This window comes from Gigantopelta aegis, chromosome 5 (assembly GCF_016097555.1).
Source record: "Gigantopelta aegis isolate Gae_Host chromosome 5, Gae_host_genome, whole genome shotgun sequence".
In the NCBI taxonomy this organism is placed as follows: Eukaryota; Metazoa; Mollusca; class Gastropoda; order Neomphalida; family Peltospiridae; genus Gigantopelta; species Gigantopelta aegis.
Genome location: NC_054703.1, coordinates 17,115,321 through 17,135,363, shown reverse-complemented (window position 1 = coordinate 17,135,363; position 20,043 = coordinate 17,115,321). Strand labels below are relative to the sequence as shown.

Genomic DNA, 20,043 nt, shown 5'->3' with positions numbered 1-20,043 from the left:
TTCTACCACCGAGCTGTATCCTGTCCTCATCATGCCTCAGGTGTTCTACCACCGAGCTGTATCCTGTCCTCATCATGCCTCAGGTAGTGTTCTACCACCGAGCTGTATCCTGTCCTCATCATGCCTCAGGTAGTGTTCTACCACCGAGCTGTATCCTGTCCTCATCATGCCTCAGGTAGTGTTCTACCACCGAGCTGTATCCTGTCCTCATCATGCCTCAGGTAGTTTTCTACCACTGAGCTGTATCCTGTCCTCATGCCTCAGGTGTTCTACCTCCGAAGTGTATCCTGTCCTCATCATGCCTCAGGTGTTCTACCTCCAAGCTGTATCCTGTCCTCATCATACCTCAGGTGTTCTACCACCGAGCTGTTTCCTGTCCTCATCATGCCTCAGGTGTTCTACCACCGAGCCGTATCCTGTCCTCATCATGCCTCAGGTGTTCTACCTCCGAGTTGTATCCTGTCATCATGCCTCAGGTGTTCTACCACCGAGCTGTATCCAGTCCTCATCATGCCTCAGGTAGTTTTCTACCACCGAGCTGTATCCTGTCCTCATCTTGCCTCAGGTGTTCTACCACTGAGCTGTATCCAGTCCTCATCATGCCTCAGGTGTTTACCACCGAGCTGTATCTTGTCCTCATCATGCCTCAGGTGTTCTACCACCGAGCTGTATCCTGTCCTCATCATGCCTCAGGTGTTCTTACTCCGAGCGGTATCCTGTCCTCATCATGCCTCAGGTAGTGTTCTACCACCGAGCTGTATCCTGTCCTCATCATGCCTCAGGTAGTGTTCTACCACCGAGCTGTATCCTGTCCTCATCATGCCTCAGGTAGTGTTCTACCACCGAGCTGTATCCTGTCCTCAGTGCCAGCAGGGGACGGACACAGCCCAGTGGTAGAGCACCTGCTTGATACACAGTCAGTCTCGGATCGATCTTCGTCAGTGGACACATTGGGCTATTTCTCATTCCAGCTAGTGCACCACGACTGGTATATCAAAGGTTGTGGTATGTGCTATCCTGTCTGTGGGATGGTGCATGTAAGAGATCCTTTGCTACTAAAGGAAAAATGTGGCAGGTTTCCTCTCTAAGAATATATGTCAAAATTAACAAATGTTTGACATCGAGTAGCCGATGATTAATAAATGAATGTGCTCTAGTGGTGTTCTTAAACAAAACAAACACACTTTTTTTCAGCGCCAGCTGGTGCTACACGTATGTACAACTACTCATATGTTCCTGGTAACGATGCACAGGGAGTTCTGCCATATCAATTATATATTAGTGAAGTCTTGCATGGTCTCAACTGTTGCATGCTCATTGAATGGCAGCAGAGATAATTAAGTTTCTACATCCCATGTGTGATTAAGAGTTTAATATGAATTATTAATTTGTGGAATTGGATAGTTGCAGATGTCAGTAAAAGATCCTTGGTCATCTAAGAAAGAGACCAGGCTTTCTGTATGTATAGAGCAGTTCAGTAGTTCACCATCATTTATGGTTTGTAAGTCAGTGGGTAAGTACATACAAATTATTATACAGTAGTAGTTTATTATTTATTTGTGAATTTATTCAAGTGTCGGTAGGATCAATCCCAATCGGTTGACCCATTGGGCTATTTCTCGTTCCAGCCAGTGCTCCACAACTGGTGTATCAAAGGCCATGGTATGTACTATCCTGTCTTTGGGATGGTGCATATAAAAGTTCCCTTGCTGCTAATCGAAAAGAGTAGCCCATGAAGTGGCGACAGTGGGTTTCCTCTCTCAATATCTGTGTAGTCCTTAACCATATGTCTGACACCATATACTGTAACTGTAAATAAAATGTGTTGAGTGCGTCATTAAATAAAACATTTCCTTCAAGTTTGTCGGTCACAATTTGTATAAAAGTATTTTTTATGCTAAATTTGTAACTGAGAAATTGTTTAATCATGTTTTCTGTGACTTTTACACAAGTTGTAAATTCGCTCAAAATAAAACATTATTGTTATAATTACCAGCAATATAAATAGTATAAAATAAACATAACTTAAACTTTGTTTTATCCTAATACATGTGCATGGAGTTGTGAACCATTTTTCGTAATCATTAATAACGTCATTTTCTCCCATCCCTAGCTATGCAAGACAGACCCATTCCATGACGTCAGCCCATGCGAAATAAATCGGTCTTGTATGGGCTATGACGTCACTGCGTTTAACATAGGGAGTAGTACGTCGTCGTTAGTACTTTATTACTAATAATAAACTTTGTTTATAAAGAACCAATAATACACTAATCACTTGATTACTTATTGGCCCATTAACAACCAATGTAAATATTACATATATTTTCACACATGCAGTGGCTGTATCTCCACTTGGGTAATTAGGCTATACATATGTACGTTGACCCACATAGGACAGTTTACTGCATGCATGTAGCTGTAGGGCATCTTGCTTAGGCCCCTAGAGATAGAGGGAGATGGGGCTATTATTAACTGACCCACAACAAAGCTGCAATCTGATTGGTTAATAGGTCTGTAACATGCATGTGTACCAAGCACCTTTCTCTTTGTTCACTTGCAAGACACTGGCCAACAGGTCACAGGCAACTACCAGCAGTGTTTCAATATTACCAGCAGTGTTTCAACTTGGAAATCAAGTGTTTTAATGTAGATATTTACCACCAACCTCTTACTGGGCTGATGAATGGCTACATATATTTGCATTTAAACAAACAAAAGTAATAATAATAATGAAAACAACAAAAACATTTTTAAATTAGTATTGATTGATACATAAAGAGCATTCATATGGCATTTTCAAAATTTTATTATTCACTTGAATACTTAAAGTGCAATTCACAATTAAATGACATCAAGTAGAGATTATACGGTACACACTTATAGATTGCATTTAATCAGTATACTAGCTCTGCACGGACAGGGCCCTACTCCCGGAGGCAGCGCTGATGGGATCTTACTTTAGACACACCCTCAGACAGCGTCGAGGGGATCTTTATCTTACAGGTACGTTCTCCCACAGACAGCGTTGAGGGAAGCGTAACTTACACACTCCCTAAGACAGCGTCGAAGGGATCCTTGCTTTATCTTACACACTTCCTAAGACAGCGTCGAAGGGATCCTTGCTTTATCTTACACACTCCCTAAGACAGCGTCGAAGGGATCTAAGCTTACAGGTGCATTCTCCCTCAGACAGCGTCTAGGGAAGTGTAACCTACACTACACTACACACTCCCGGAGACATTGTCAATGGGATCTTCCATAGGTATGTGTAGACTTTCATCAGTTCCCAAGGCCATATATAGTTTTGAAGAATGAGGTCATGTTTAAATATTAGTAGATGTATATATAGTGTCTAGTTTATAAAATTTGTTTATTCATTGAGTATATAAATGTATTGTTTGTTAGTAATACATTATTTACAAAAAGTATCTGTGTTGGTTGTTTATAAATGGTAATATATGACATCATATTAATATGAGTTGGTTTGTTTTAGATTGATATTTTGTTATTAAAACCTTCATCACGGGTCAAAATGTCCATCAGCTCGGGTGTACTTTTTCTATGTTACATGACCACATAAATATTATGATGGAGTCTATTAGTCTGTTTTTGGCTACGTCATCCAATCTGATTCCAGTGAATTGTAGTACCGAGTAATAGGAATTTGTATTGTTTTTGGGAGTTTGTCGAGGAATATATACAAATTGTTCAGAATTCAGTAACTCCATAAAGCAGAAATATTGGTGTGTGTGTCATGGATAACCTTTTAAAAAACATTTACATCCACTTTCCAGTCATGGGACACTGGTTGATGTAGGCAAATCGTGAGTCTGTCAAGTTTTATTGATCTTGTGACCCATCATCAGCACTATACCACTTTCCAACCAGTTTTATTGATCTTGCGACCCATCATCAGCACTATACCACTTTCCAACCAGTTTTATTGATCTTGCGACCCATCATCAGCACTATACCACTTTCCAACCAGTTTTATTGATCTTGTGACCCATCATCAGCACTATACCACTTTCCAACCAGTTTTATTGATCTTGCGACCCATCATCAGCACTATACTACTTTCCAACCAGTTTTATAGATCTTGCGACCCATCATCAGCACTATACCACTTTCCAACCAGTTTTATAGATCTTGCGACCCATCATCAGCACTATACCACTTTCCAACCAGTTTTATTGATCTTGTGACCCATCATCAGCACTATACTACTTTCCAACCAGTTTTATTGATCTTGTGACCCATCATCAGCACTATACTACTTTCCAACCAGTCTTCTGAAAATTAACTATTATTGGTTATTTCTTTTACATTCATTGGAGTAGGAACCAAAAAAAAGAGAAGATCTGTAAGTTTGCAGATGATTTGTTTTGTTCATACCCCGATGAACATAAAAGAAATAACAGACAATTTAATCATTATAATTAAATTTGAAATATACTTATAATAACGCTATAATTTCATATTTTATTTAAGGTGTGTTGAGTTTCAGGATGGGGTGTGATGTAGCTCAGTGGTAGAGTGTCTGTTTGTGGTGGTACATCAGTTTAAAACTATTGTTTCCACTGAAACAATAATCGACATTTCGTCAGTGAAAAAATGTCTTCAGGAAAAGAAATAAAACAAATAACAATGTATTTTATATGATATTTTCAGTTTGAAGTCCAGCTGCCAACATGACAGAAATAACAATGTATTTTTATATGATATTTTCAGTTTGAAGTCTAGCTGCCAACATGACAGAAATAACAATGTATTTTATATGATATTTTCAGTTTGAAGTCTAGCTGCCAACATGACAGAAATAACAATGTATTTTTATATGATATTTTCAGTTTGAAGTCCAGCTGCCAACATGACAGAAATAACAATGTAATTTTATATGATATTTTCAGTTTGAAGTCCAGCTGCCAACATGACAGAAATAACAATGTATTTTTATATGATATTTTCAGTTTGAAGTCTAGCTGCCAACATGACAGAAATAACAATGTATTTTATATTATATTTTCAGTTTGAAGTCTAACTGCCATCATGACAGAAATAACAATGTATTTTATATTATATTTTCAGTTTGAAGTCTAACTGCCATCATGACAGAAATAACAATGTATTTTATATTATATTTTCAGTTTGAAGTCTAACTGCCATCATGACAGAAATAACAATGTATTTTATATGATATTTTCAGTTTGAAGTCTAACTGCCAATATGACAGAAATAACAGTGTATTTTATATTATATTTTCAGTTTGAAGTCTACCTGTCATCATGACAGAAATACTAGCATTTCTCGCCTTCATTCTTCTGTGTGGTCTGGTGAAGATTCTCAACATCACGAGCCCTTCTCTGCCACCTAACCTTTATTTGAAGGACCGGTCGTCGGCATTTGTACAAAACATCCTAGCAGCATGTCCCATCTTCCTGGAAGCGTAAGTAGCACCTAAGACTAAGTCTGCTTGAGATCATATCTGGTTGACCCCTCTCACCTTAGGCCCAAGCTGGGTCTGGGTTTGGTGAGTATGGTACCAGTCAAAAAAGATACACACATAATTGAATGTGACAAAGCACACCACGTCTGTGCTGGCGCAAACTCAGATCTGGCAACAGATGACATAGAACGTGTACTATATTTTCACACTCAAATAACCCGAGTAATCTGCCGTTCGAGAGCTATATGGACATTTCGACGGTTATAATCGGTCTCTGTTGTCAAAGAATCCATCCACTCTCACCCACCCACCCAAATCCATCCAATCACCCACCCAAATCAATTCAACCATCAAATCACTACCCAGATCCATCTCATCATCTATTCACTACCCAAATCCATCCACTCTCACCCACCCACCCAAATCAATTCAACCATCAAATCACCCACCCAGATCCATCTCATCATCTATTCACTACCCAAATCCATCCACTCACTCATCCACCCACCCAAATCCATCCAATCATCCACTCACCAAACAAATCCATCCAACCATTTACAACCCAAATCCATCCAACCATCCACTCACCACCCAAATCCATCCAACCATCCACTCACCACCAAAATCCATCCAACCATCCACTCACCACCAAAATCCATCCAGTCACCCAAACCCATCCTACCATCCACTTACTCACCTACCCAAATCCATCCAACCATCCCCCCCCCCCCCCCCCCCCCAATCCATCTAACCATCTACACACTCACTTAAATGCGTAAATTCATCCAACCATGCATTTACCCACCCAAATCCATCCAACTATCCATTTATTGATTAATCCATCCCTCCACTCATCCATCAATCAATTGGTTTATCCAAAAGTCACATGCCCACCCATCCATCCATCCATCCATCCACCCATCCATCCATCCATCCACCCATCCAATCTCTAAACCCAACCAGTAATCCATCTAATGATCTATTTCTGCAACCAACCATCCAGTTATTGAAGAGGCATTTTTCTTCTTTCATTCTCTCAACAAAGACTTGTCACAGTCACTGTGCTGGACAAGGCTGGTAGGTACTGGGTTCGCAGCTCGGTACCGGCTCCCACCCAGAGCAGATTTTAATGACTCCATGGGTCATGGTAAGACCAGTACACCCTCGTTTCTCTCACTAACAACTAACCACTGTCCTGGACAGACAACCCAGATAGCTGAGGTATGTGTGCCCAGGACAATTTGCTTGAACCTTAATTGGATATAAGCACAAAAATAAAGTTGAAATGAAATGTGCTGGACATGAAATAACTGCGGGTTTAATCATCAGCTGGGAGTGCCTGCCTCGGCTACAATGGGTCACAGGCGTGCTCGCCTTCGATAGACTCTCACTCCTGATTAACTTTCAGAATTAACATATGGTGCACATCATACTTTGAAAATGTGCCAGTAATGAGCTGCTCTTGGCATACTAAGTTCCAAAACACATATAACTCCCCTTTCCAATTTGGCAGACCAGTCAAAATGTGCCAGTAATGAGCTGCTCTTGGCATACTAAGTTCCAAAACACATATAACTCCCCTTTCCAATTTGGCAGACCAGTCAAAATGTGCCAGTAATGAGCTGCTCTTGGCATACTAAGTTCCAAAACACATATAACTCCCCTTTCCAATTTGGCAGACCAGTCAAAATGTGCCAAATTTCCTTCATTCAAATTGCACACTTTTCTCCCTTTGGCATTAATCCTATGGGACATTCCAAATTCCATAACTTCTCCACCCACCCCAACCTTTTCTGTCCTGGACGGAGGAGTCGGCCGAGGCTGGTACCTGTGCCCATGACAGGCGTGCGCTAGAACAGCTTGCTCTGAATGTGCACATTAAGCCCTATGACCTGACCTGACCTGAAAATTTTGTTAGTTGTCCGTTAATCCATTTGTTGGTATGTCATTAAGCATACATTTGTTTCATTTATATTTGTGCAGCTATGTTCCCCCTTTAATCTGGGGTAAGTGTGGCCACCTACAGACTTTGGTCTATGTCAAGATGGGCCGAGTCATGCTGCCTGTCACAGAAGGTCAGCGTCATCACAAAGTCATGCCAGATGGCGCCACTATGACATTTGACATCTATGAACCTAAAAGAGATCATAAAAAGGGTAAGCATTAATAGTTCTCTGTAATCAGTGTATTATCATTTCACTAAGAACCGAAAACAAACATGAATGTTTGTCGATTAGTGCTATTCCATTTCGACAAACATTGCTTGTTTGACCAGTTAATCATGTACATTTTTCATTTACAATCGAGTACAGTTAAAGTCTGGTTTTTTTAATGACACCACTAGAGCACATTGATTTATGTGCACTGGTTGGAACGATAAAAACCCAAATCAGTTCTATGGATCGACTGAGTTGGTTTGATTCTGCTACCCAAACACCTCAGGTAAGCACTCAAGCGATTGAGCTAAATCCTGCTCCAATCAAGTAGAGTGCTGCAGGGTTAGTTGTCTAACGTTAGACTAATGCTACACCGGGAAATAAAGCACTGTTGGAAATTCAATATCACCCAACACCAAGCACTACTGCCAGTGATGCCGATCATTCATTCCACAATTATGCAGTGCTGCCATTGGGTAAACACTGGCAGAATTACAGTGTCTTTAGTGGGTTTTTGTTAGTGCTGGTTTTTTTACATACTAAAAGACAAAATTTATTGTGACACACAAAAGACAAAGATAATTGATGATAAGTTTTTACTGCCGTGTATGAAACGTTATAATATGGAAAGAGAAATGTCCAAAGGTATGGAAATGAGCAATAAGTCCATGAAAAGGGGACACCTGCCATATGCAAATGAGCCACATCACTAGAGGGGGTCCAGAGGTAACCATACAATCGCTTGTGAATGGATTACTCAAAACAATCCATGTCACAATAACTTTTGCCTTTGAGTATATAAGAATATCTAGGTTGTACTCATTTATCAAAGAGCTCTGTTTCACGTTTTAGGTCATGTGACTTACTGCAATCTCTTTTCGTCTAATTGTGTTAAGTAATTTTTTTTTTAAAGAATTAATTAGATTAATAATGAATTTTACATTTCACATATTATTAGTTCCATACCCGGGGCGGGACGTAGCCCAGTGTAAAGCGCTTGTTCGATGCGCGGTCGGTCTGGGATCGATCCCTGTCGGTGGGTCCATTAGGCTATTTCTCGTTCCAGCCAGTGCACCATGACTGGTATATCAAAGGCTGTGGTATGTACTACCCTGTCTGTGGGATGGTGCATATAAAAGAACCCTTGCTACTACTCGAAAAGAGAAGGCCATGAAGTGGCGACAGCGGGTTTCCTCTCTCAATATATGTGTGGTCTGACGCCATATAACCGTAAATAAAATGTGTTGAGTGCGTCGTTAAATAAACCATTTCTTTAGTCCCCTACCCATCCAACCAGAGGGGACTATAGGTTTCATCTCCATTCTTGTTTCTCTTTTTATTTTTTTTATTTACTGTTTTGCATTAATATTTTTTTTTTTTTTTTTTTTTTTTTTTACATTAAGATTAACATCTATGGCTACAACTGAGTGACAGCAAATCGTTAAGTTGTGGGTGAGACATTTCCTTCTGTTTACATGTAATGGTTGTTGTGTCAAGTAGGTGACTTCACTGCGTTGGTGTGTCCGGGCTTCGGTAACAGCAGTGAGAGTCCGTACATCCGCACGCTGGTGGACTACTTCCAGCAGAAGGGATACCGACTAGCCGTCCTCAACCACCTCGGTGCCCTTGCAGACGTCAAACTCACATCACCCAGGATATTCAACTACGGTATGGCATATAACAGGGCTGGGTGGGTGGGTGGAGGGATTGATTAGTGGATCATTGGATGAGTAGTTGGATTAGTCAGATGGTGAATGGATCAGTCAGTCATATAATGAATGGATGGATCAGTCAGATGATGAATGAATGGATCAGTCAGATGATAAATGGATGGATCAGTCAGATGATAAATGGATGGGATGGATCAGTCAGATGATGAATGGATGGATCAATTAGATGATGAATGGATGGATCAGTCAGATGATGAATGGATGGATCAGTCAGATGATGAATGGATGGGTCAGTCGGATGATGAATGGATGGATCAGTCAGATTAATGAATTCAGTGGATGATGATGATGAATGGAGTCAGTGTCTGTGTCAGAGATGAAGATCACTGTTAGTAAAAATAAAAATACAACGTCATTGCTCTAGCGACTTCATTTCTCATCCAATTTTCATGGAAGTTCATATATAGGATTATGATATCTTAAATTAGTTCACGTGTCTCCTCACCACGTTGAAGGTCAAGGTTAGTTATCAGTCATCACTATGACCAAAACCAAGGTGAGGTGAAGATCACTTTCTTTAAATGATGCCAGCCGAGCAGTCACATGAAGTTTCAAATGAAATTCATTAAACATTTTATTACAAGGCGATCAATTATCAGCTCTTTTAAAAGTTTTCTGGCAAAGACTGCTTGCTAAAAATAGAAATACAACATCACTGCTCAAGCAATTTTATTTTCATCCTATTTTCATGAAACATCATATATAGGAATAGGATCCTGGGCCCATATTTTCGATGCAGTTGTAAAATCATCGTAAGCTATGACGTCACTATGGCGTATGCTGTAGTGACGTCATAGCCTGCGATGGTTTTGCAATTTTTTGGCACTAAGATTGCTTCAAAAGTATGGATCCTGGCATCATGAATTAGTTCACATTTTACCTCTTTGCTTAACTGTACAACTGACTTCATTTCTCATCTGATTTTAATCAAACTTGACATACATGCTGGTCAAGGTGACTATTACTAAAAAAAAAATATAATAAATATAAATTAATATGGGATTGAAGAGGGCCTTGTACAGTTAGTTTGTTTGTTTTGTTTAATGACACCACTAGAGCACATTGATATATTACTCATTGGCTATTGGATGTCAAACATTTAGTTATTTTGATGTATAGTCTTAAAGAGAAAACCAGCTACATTGTTCCATTAGTAGCAAGGAATCTTTTATATGCACCATCCCATAGACAGGACAGCACATACTACAGTCTTTGATATACCAGTCGTGGTGCACTGGCTGGAATGAGGCCATATACGGCTGTTTGTTTTGGTTTTTTAAAGATTTATTGTCCCCAGACCATAGGCAGTGAATACATTGTAGGTTGGGGATCCATATTCATTGCCTTATAACATATACACGTAACAGGAAAGAGACCCATAATGTATTTAATTCATGACATTAAGGGCCTTGTAAGTTAGTAAACTTGGTCTTCATCCTTTTGTTGTTAGGGGTGGGATGTAGCCCAGTGGTACAGCGTTCGCTCGATGTGGGATCGATCCCCGTCGGTGGACCCATTGGGCTATTTCTCGTTCCAGCCAGTGCACAACGACTGGATATCAAAGGCCGTGGTACATACTAACCTGTCTGTGGGATGGTGTATATACAAGATCCCATGCTGCTAATTGGAAAGAGTAGCCCATGAAGTTGTGACAGCAGTTTTCCTCTCAATATCTGTGTGGTCCTTAACCATATGTCTGATGCCATGTAACCGTAAATAAAATGTGTTGAGTGCATCGTTAAATAAAAAGTGTCTTACTTTTTCCTTTTGTTGTTTGTGTTATGAACTAGGGTTTCAGTCAATACATGATAATGCAGTGTTGAGGAGATTTCCACATACTATATGATACCGTATCATCGGTAGACGGGGTTCATTAAACAAATATTCCTTCTGTTTGCTCGTTCAGGATGCACGGATGAGTTTGGCATGATGGTGGAAGAGATCCTGCGACTTTATCCTCAAACCAAACTGCTAGCCATGGGCTTCAGCATGGGAGCCAACATTGTGGTGAAGTACCTAGGGGAGTCGAAACTGAACCAGACCAAGTTCATCTGCGGCATGTCCATCTGTCAGGGCTATGATGTCAACCAGTGAGTATATATGCATCATATCCATCTGTCAGGGCTACGACGTCAACCAGTGAGTATATATGCATCATGTCCATCTGTCAGGGCTATGACGTCAACCAGTGAGTATAGATATATAGGCATCATGTCCATCTGTCAGGGCTATGACGTCAACCAGTGAGTATAGATATATATGCATCATGTCCATCTGTCAGGGCTACGACATCAACCAGTGAGTATAGATATATATGCATCATGTCCATCTGTCAGGGCTATGACGTCAACCAGTGAGTATATATGCATCATGTCCATCTGTCAGGGCTACGACGTCAACCAGTGAGTATATATGCATCATGTCCATCTGTCAGGGCTACGACGTCAACCAGTGAGTATATATGCATCATGTCCATCTGTCAGGGCTACGACGTCAACCAGTGAGTATATATGCATCATGTCCATCTGTCAGGGCTATGACGTCAACCAGTGAGTATAGATATATAGGCATCATGTCCATCTGTCAGGGCTACGACGTCAACCAGTGAGTATATATGCATCATGTCCATCTGTCAGGGCTACGATGTCAACCAGTGAGTATAGATATATAGGCATCATGTCCATCTGTCAGGGCTATGACATCATCCAGTGAGTATAGATATATATGCATCATCTCCATCTGTCAGGGCTATGACATCAACCAGTGAGTACAGATATATATGCATCATGTCCATCTGTCAGGGCTACGATGTCAACCAGTGAGTATAGATATATAGGCATCATGTCCATCTGTCAGGGCTATGACATCAACCAGTGAGTACAAATATATATGCATCATGTCCATCTGTCAGGGCTACGATGTCAACCAGTGAGTATAGATATATAGGCATCATGTCCATCTGTCAGGGCTACGATGTCAACCAGTGAGTACAGATATATATGCATCATGTCCATCTGTCAGGGCTACGATGTCAACCAGTGAGTATAGATATATAGGCATCATGTCCATCTGTCAGGGCTATGACATCAACCAGTGAGTACAAATATATATGCATCATGTCCATCTGTCAGGGCTACGATGTCAACCAGTGAGTATAGATATATAGGCATCATGTCCATCTGTCAGGGCTATGATGTCAACCAGTGAGTACAGATATATATGCATCATGTCCATCTGTCAGGGCTATGACATCAACCAGTGAGTACAGATATATAAGCATCATGTCCATCTGTCAGGGCTACGACGTCAACCAGTGAGTATATATGCATCATGTCCATCTGTCAGGGCTACGACATCAACCAGTGAGTATATAGGCATCATCTCCATCTGTCAGGGCTACGACGTCAACCAGTGAGTATATATGCATCATGTCCATCTGTCAGGGCTACGACGTCAACCAGTGAGTATATATGCATCATGTCCATCTGTCAGGGCTACGACATCAACCAGTGAGTATATATGCATCATGTCCATCTGTCAGGGCTATGACGTCAACCAGTGAGTACAGATATATATGCATCATGTCCATCTGTCAGGGCTATGACATCAACCAGTGAGTACAGATATATAAGCATCATGTCCATCTGTCAGGGCTACGACGTCAACCAGTGAGTATATATGCATCATGTCCATCTGTCAGGGCTACGACATCAACCAGTGAGTATATATGCATCATGTCCATCTGTCAGGGCTATGACGTCAACCAGTGAGTATATATGCATCATGTCCATCTGTCAGGGCTATGACGTCAACCAGTGAGTATATATGCATCATGTCCATCTGTCAGGGTTATGATGTCAACCAGTGAGTATAGATATATAGGCATCATGTCCATCTGTCAGGGCTACGACATCAACCAGTGAGTATATATGCATCATATCCATCTGTCAGGGCTACGATGTCAACCAGTGAGTATAGATATATAGGCATCATGTCCATCTGTCAGGGCTATGACATCAACCAGTGAGTATAGATATATATGCATCATGTCCATCTGTCAGGGCTATGACATCAACCAGTGAGTACAGATATATATGCATCATGTCCATCTGTCAGGGCTATGACATCAACCAGTGAGTATAGATATATATGCATCATGTCCATCTGTCAGGGCTACGACGTCAACCAGTGAGTACAGATATATAAGCATCATGTCCATCTGTCAGGGCTACGACGTCAACCAGTGAGTATAGATATATATGCATCATGTCCATCTGTCAGGGCTATGATGTCAACCAGTGAGTATATATGCATCATGTCCATCTGTCAGGGCTACGACATCAACCAGTGAGTATATAGGCATCATCTCCATCTGTCAGGGCTATGACGTCAACCAGTGAGTATAGATATATATGCATCATGTCCATCTGTCAGGGCTACGACGTCAACCAGTGAGTATATATGCATCATGTCCATCTGTCAGGGCTACGACGTCAACCAGTGAGTATATATGCATCATGTCCATCTGTCAGGGCTATGACGTCAACCAGTGAGTATAGATATATATGCATCATGTCCATCTGTCAGGGCTACGACGTCAACCAGTGAGTATAGATATATATGCATCATGTCCATCTGTCAGGGCTACGACGTCAACCAGTGAGTATAGATATATATGCATCATGTCCATCTGTCAGGGCTATGACGTCAACCAGTGAGTATGAGTATATAGGCATCATCTCCATCTGTCAGGGCTATGACGTCAACCAGTGAGTATAGATATATATGCATCATGTCCATCTGTCAGGGCTACGACGTCAACCAGTGAGTATAGATATATAGGCATCATCTCCATCTGTCAGGGCTACGACGTCAACCAGTGAGTATAGATATATAGGCATCATCTCCATCTGTCAGGGCTACGACGTCAACCAGTGAGTATAGATATATATGCATCATCTCCATCTGTCAGGGCTACGACGTCAACCAGTGAGTATAGATATATATGCATCATCTCCATCTGTCAGGGCTATGACGTCAACCAGTGAGTATAGATATATATGCATCATCTCCATCTGTCAGGGCTATGACGTCAACCAGTGAGTATAGATATATAAGCATCATGTCCATCTGTCAGGGCTATGACATCAACCAGTGAGTATATATGCATCATGTCCATCTGTCAGGGCTACGACGTCAACCAGTGAGTATAGATATATAGGCATCATGTCCATCTGTCAGGGCTACGACGTCAACCAGTGAGTATAGATATATAGGCATCATGTCCATCTGTCAGGGCTACGACGTCAACCAGTGAGTATAGATATATATGCATCATGTCCATCTGTCAGGGCTACGACGTCAACCAGTGAGTATATATATATATGCATCATGTCCATCTGTCAGGGCTACGACGTCAACCAGTGAGTATATATGCATCATGTCCATCTGTCAGGGTTATGACGTCAACCAGTGAGTATAGATATATATGCATCATGTCCATCTGTCAGGGTTATGACATCAACCTTACAAATATATACTAGGCATCATGTCCATATGTATATCTTTTATGTGATTTTCAATTTAAAAACATTTATGGTTATACCTACGTTGTTGTTATTGTTATAATTATGATTTTATTTTGTTTCTACTAGTTTGACTTGCATTTGTTTCAGAGCTAAGCCATTACAGAGAACCTAAGACTGAGTTACAAAGTTTGACTTACATTTGTTTCAGAGTTAAGCCATTACGGAGAACCTCAGACCAAGTTATCAAAGTTTGACTTGTGTTTGTTTCAGAGCTAAGCCATTACTGATGGAATGGGAGAATCTCAGACGCGCCTACGTGTTCTTTATGACAGAAAACATGAAACTACTCCTTCGCAAAAACTACTCCATTCTGTTTGGAGAAGATGCGAAGAAACTTTACGGCCCAGTGGACGTGGATAAAATATTTTCTTCAACATCTTTGGTTGAGCTGGATGAGAACTTTAGCAGGTGAGAATCGGTGTTGAAGAATACCTGTTTAATGGATCATCACCATTAAACATTAACTATAGCAGCTGTAATATTGTGGTGCTCATCACCATTAAACATTAACTATAGCAGCTGTAATAGTGTGGTGCTCATCACCATTAAACATTAACTATAGCAGCTGTAATATTGTGGTGATTATCGCCATTAAACATTAACTATAGCAGCTGTAATATTGTGGTGCTCATCACCGTTAAACATTAACTATAGCAGCTGTAATATTGTGGTGCTCATCACCGTTAAACATTAACTATAGCAGCTGCAATATTGTGGTGCTCATCACCGTTAAACATTAACTATAGCAGCTGTAATATTGTGGTGCTCATCACCGTTAAACATTAACTATAGCAGCTGTAATCACCAATAAACATTAACTATAGCAGCTGTAATATTGTGGTGCTCATCACCGTTAAACATTAACTATAGCAGCTGTAATATTGTGGTGCTCATCACCGTTAAACATTAACTATAGCAGCTGTAATATTATGGTGTTCATCGCCATTAAACATTAACTATAGCAGCTGTAATCACCATTAAACATTAACTATAGCAGCTGTAATATTGTGGTGCTCATCGCCATTAAACATACAGCAGCTGTAATATTGTGGTGCTCATCACCATTAAACATTAACTATAGCAGCTGTAATATTGTGGTGCTCATCGCCATTAAACATTAACTATAGCAGCTGTAATATTGTGGTGCTCATCGCCATTAAACATTAACTATAGCAGCTCTAATATTGTGGTGCTCATCGCCATTAAACATTAACTATAGCAGCTGTAATATTGTGGTGCTCATCGCCATTAAACATATAGCAGCTGTAATATTGTGGTGATTTTCGCCATTAAACATTAACTATAGCAGCTGTAATGTTGTGGTGCTCATCGCCGTTAAACATATAGCAGCTGTAATATTGTGGTGCTCATCGCCGTTAAACATTAACTATAGCAGCTGTAATGTTGTGGTGCTCATCGCCATTAAACATTAACTATAGCAGCTGTAATAGTGTGGTGCTCATCGCCATTAAACATTAACTATAGCAGCTGTAATGTTGTGGTGCTCATCGCCACTAAACATTAACTATAGCAGCTGTAATATTGTGGTGCTCATCGCCATTAAACATTAACTATAGCAGCTGTAATATTGTGGTGTTCATCACCATTAAACATATAGCAGCTGTAATATTGTGGTGCTCATCGCCATTAAACATTAACTATAGCAGCTGTAATATTGTGGTGCTCATCGCCATTAAACATTAACTATAGCAGCTGTAATATTGTGGTGTTCATCACCATTAAACATATAGCAGCTGTAATATTGTGGTGCTCATCGCCATTAAACATTAACTATAGCAGCTGTAGTATTGTGAAGATTATCACCATTAAACATTAACTATAGCAGCTGTAATATTGTGGTGCTCATCACCATTAAACATATAGCAGCTGCAATATTGTGGTGCTCATCACCATTAAACATTAACTATAGCAGCTGTAATATTGTGGTGCTCATCACCATTAAACATATAGCAGCTGTAATATTGTGGTGCTCATCGCCATTAAACATTAACTATAGCAGCTGTAGTATTGTGGTGCTCATCGCCATTAAACATTAACTATAGCAGCTGTAATATTGTGGTGTTCATCACCATTAAACATATAGCAGCTGTAATATTGTGGTGCTCATCGCCATTAAACATTAACTATAGCAGCTGTAGTATTGTGGTGCTCATCGCCATTAAACATTAACTATAGCAGCTGTAATATTGTGGTGTTCATCACCATTAAACATATAGCAGCTGTAATATTGTGGTGCTCATCACCATTAAACATTAACTATAGCAGCTGTAATAGTGTGGTGCTCATCACCATTAAACATTAACTATAGCAGCTGTAATATTGTGGTGATTATCGCCATTAAACATTAACTATAGCAGCTGTAATATTGTGGTGCTCATTACCACTAAACATTAACTATAGCAGCTGTAATATTGTGGTGCTCATCACCATTAAACATTAACTATAGCAGCTGTAATATTGTGGTGCTCATCACCATTAAACATTAACTATAGCAGCTGTAATATTGTGGTGATTATCACCATTAAACATTAACTATAGCAGCTGTAATATTGTGGTGTTCATCACCATTAAACATTAACTATAGCAGCTGTAATATTGTGGTGCTCATCACCATTAAACATTAAAGCCGCACACCCTAGTTCCATCCAGCGAAAATAAATTATAATTTAGTTAATCTACAAACCTGTAACACACTTAGATCACGTTTTTATCAAATGGAGTGAAAAAGCAGGTTTTATATCGATAAATACCATGGAAATCCCCATGTCCCAATTGCTTGAAATAATTTTGAAAGTTAGTATTCTGATGTCACCGGTAGAAGCACAACAATGCCTACCTACGTCATGACAAATTTCACAGACTTGGGGTGCGTTCGTTTCACCTCTCCTGGACATGTTCCAACTGTTCTGTCCTGGTTGTATCCCCTCTCCAGATATCGTAAGACTTAGCAAAATTATTGGTTTTAAAGGTTTGTAACGTTTTGTATTGAGACACTTACTTGTCTGAACTTTATTGTTACTGAAAATGTTCACGAACTGTGAAGAAAAATCTCACAAATGAACAACAACAAATCGGATGTTTATTGCGCGAACCGTGCACGAGAAAATAAACCGAACCAAAATGATAATGGTCACGTGATATACAAACGTCTGTGACATTAAAGATAGATTGGACCTCGCTTGCTTAACGGTTTTTTCTCGGACAACACGTTTTGTGAAAAAATGCAAAAAATGCATTTTGTGGTTTTACAAACATCAGGATTACCAAAAAGCACTTCAGGTGAATGGAAATGTGTATTCTAAATAATAAAATGTAAGTAAAGTGCAATTTTATTTGTGAAAAATGGGGCTTAATAGCGAAAAACAACGCCGTAATGGTTAACAAATAAACGTAACTAGGGTGTGTCCCTTTAACTATAGCAGCTGTAATATTGTGGTGCTCATCACCATTAAACATTAACTATAGCAGCTGTAATATTGTGGTGCTCATCACCATTAAACATTAACTATAGCAGCTGTAATATTGTGGTGATTATCGCTATTAAACATTAACTATAGCAGCTGTAATAGTGTGGTGCTCATCGCCATTAAACATTAACTATAGCAGTTGTAATATTGTGGTGCTCATCGCCATTAAACATTAACTATAACAGCTGTAGTATTGTGGTGTTCATCGCCATTAAACATTAACTATAGCAGCTGTAATATTGTGGTGCTCATCGCCATTAAACATTAACTATAGCAGCTGTAATATTGTGATCATCATCATTTAACATTAACTATAGCAGCTGTAATATTGTGGTGCTCATCACCGTTAAACATTAACTATAGCAGCTGTAATATTGTGGTGCTCATCACCGTTAAACATTAACTATAGCAGCTGCAATATTGTGGTGCTCATCACCGTTAAACATTAACTATAGCAGCTGTAATATTGTGGTGCTCATCACCGTTAAACATTAACTATAGCAGCTGTAATCACCAATAAACATTAACTATAGCAGCTGTAATATTGTGGTGCTCATCACCGTTAAACATTAACTATAGCAGCTGTAATATTGTGGTGCTCATCACCGTTAAACATTAACTATAGCAGCTGTAATATTATGGTGTTCATCGCCATTAAACATTAACTATAGCAGCTGTAATCACCATTAAACATTAACTATAGCAGCTGTAATATTGTGGTGCTCATCGCCATTAAACATACAGCAGCTGTAATATTGTGGTGCTCATCACCATTAAACATTAACTATAGCAGCTGTAATATTGTGGTGCTCATCGCCATTAAACATTAACTATAGCAGCTGTAATATTGTGGTGCTCATCGCCATTAAACATTAACTATAGCAGCTCTAATATTGTGGTGCTCATCGCCATTAAACATTAACTATAGCAGCTGTAATATTGTGGTGCTCATCGCCATTAAACATATAGCAGCTGTAATATTGTGGTGATTTTCGCCATTAAACATTAACTATAGCAGCTGTAATGTTGTGGTGCTCATCGCCGTTAAACATATAGCAGCTGTAATATTGTGGTGCTCATCGCCGTTAAACATTAACTATAGCAGCTGTAATGTTGTGGTGCTCATCGCCATTAAACATTAACTATAGCAGCTGTAATAGTGTGGTGCTCATCGCCATTAAACATTAACTATAGCAGCTGTAATGTTGTGGTGCTCATCGCCACTAAACATTAACTATAGCAGCTGTAATATTGTGGTGCTCATCGCCATTAAACATTAACTATAGCAGCTGTAATATTGTGGTGTTCATCACCATTAAACATATAGCAGCTGTAATATTGTGGTGCTCATCGCCATTAAACATTAACTATAGCAGCTGTAATATTGTGGTGCTCATCGCCATTAAACATTAACTATAGCAGCTGTAATATTGTGGTGTTCATCACCATTAAACATATAGCAGCTGTAATATTGTGGTGCTCATCGCCATTAAACATTAACTATAGCAGCTGTAGTATTGTGAAGATTATCACCATTAAACATTAACTATAGCAGCTGTAATATTGTGGTGCTCATCACCATTAAACATATAGCAGCTGCAATATTGTGGTGCTCATCACCATTAAACATTA

The 20,043-nt window shown here is 39.7% G+C and overlaps 1 protein-coding gene across 2 annotated transcripts in view; it reads left to right on the top strand.

Annotated features, from left to right (window-relative positions):
- The window catches only part of LOC121373323 (monoacylglycerol lipase ABHD2-like), a 39,703-nt gene that overhangs the window by 4,867 nt on the left and 14,793 nt on the right, over nucleotides 1-20,043 (top strand). Inside the window, exons 2-6 of one of the 2 annotated variants that reach the window (XM_041499894.1) lie at nucleotides 5,269-5,449; nucleotides 7,433-7,605; nucleotides 9,106-9,273; nucleotides 11,242-11,425; nucleotides 15,134-15,331. In XM_041499894.1, the coding sequence (XP_041355828.1) occupies nucleotides 5,289-5,449; nucleotides 7,433-7,605; nucleotides 9,106-9,273; nucleotides 11,242-11,425; nucleotides 15,134-15,331 (884 nt within the window). In that variant the 5' untranslated portion in view covers nucleotides 5,269-5,288. Of the gene's footprint in view, nucleotides 1-5,268; nucleotides 5,450-7,432; nucleotides 7,606-9,102; nucleotides 9,274-11,241; nucleotides 11,426-15,133; nucleotides 15,332-20,043 lie in introns of both variants that reach the window. The other variant, XM_041499893.1, reaches the window with a different exon arrangement.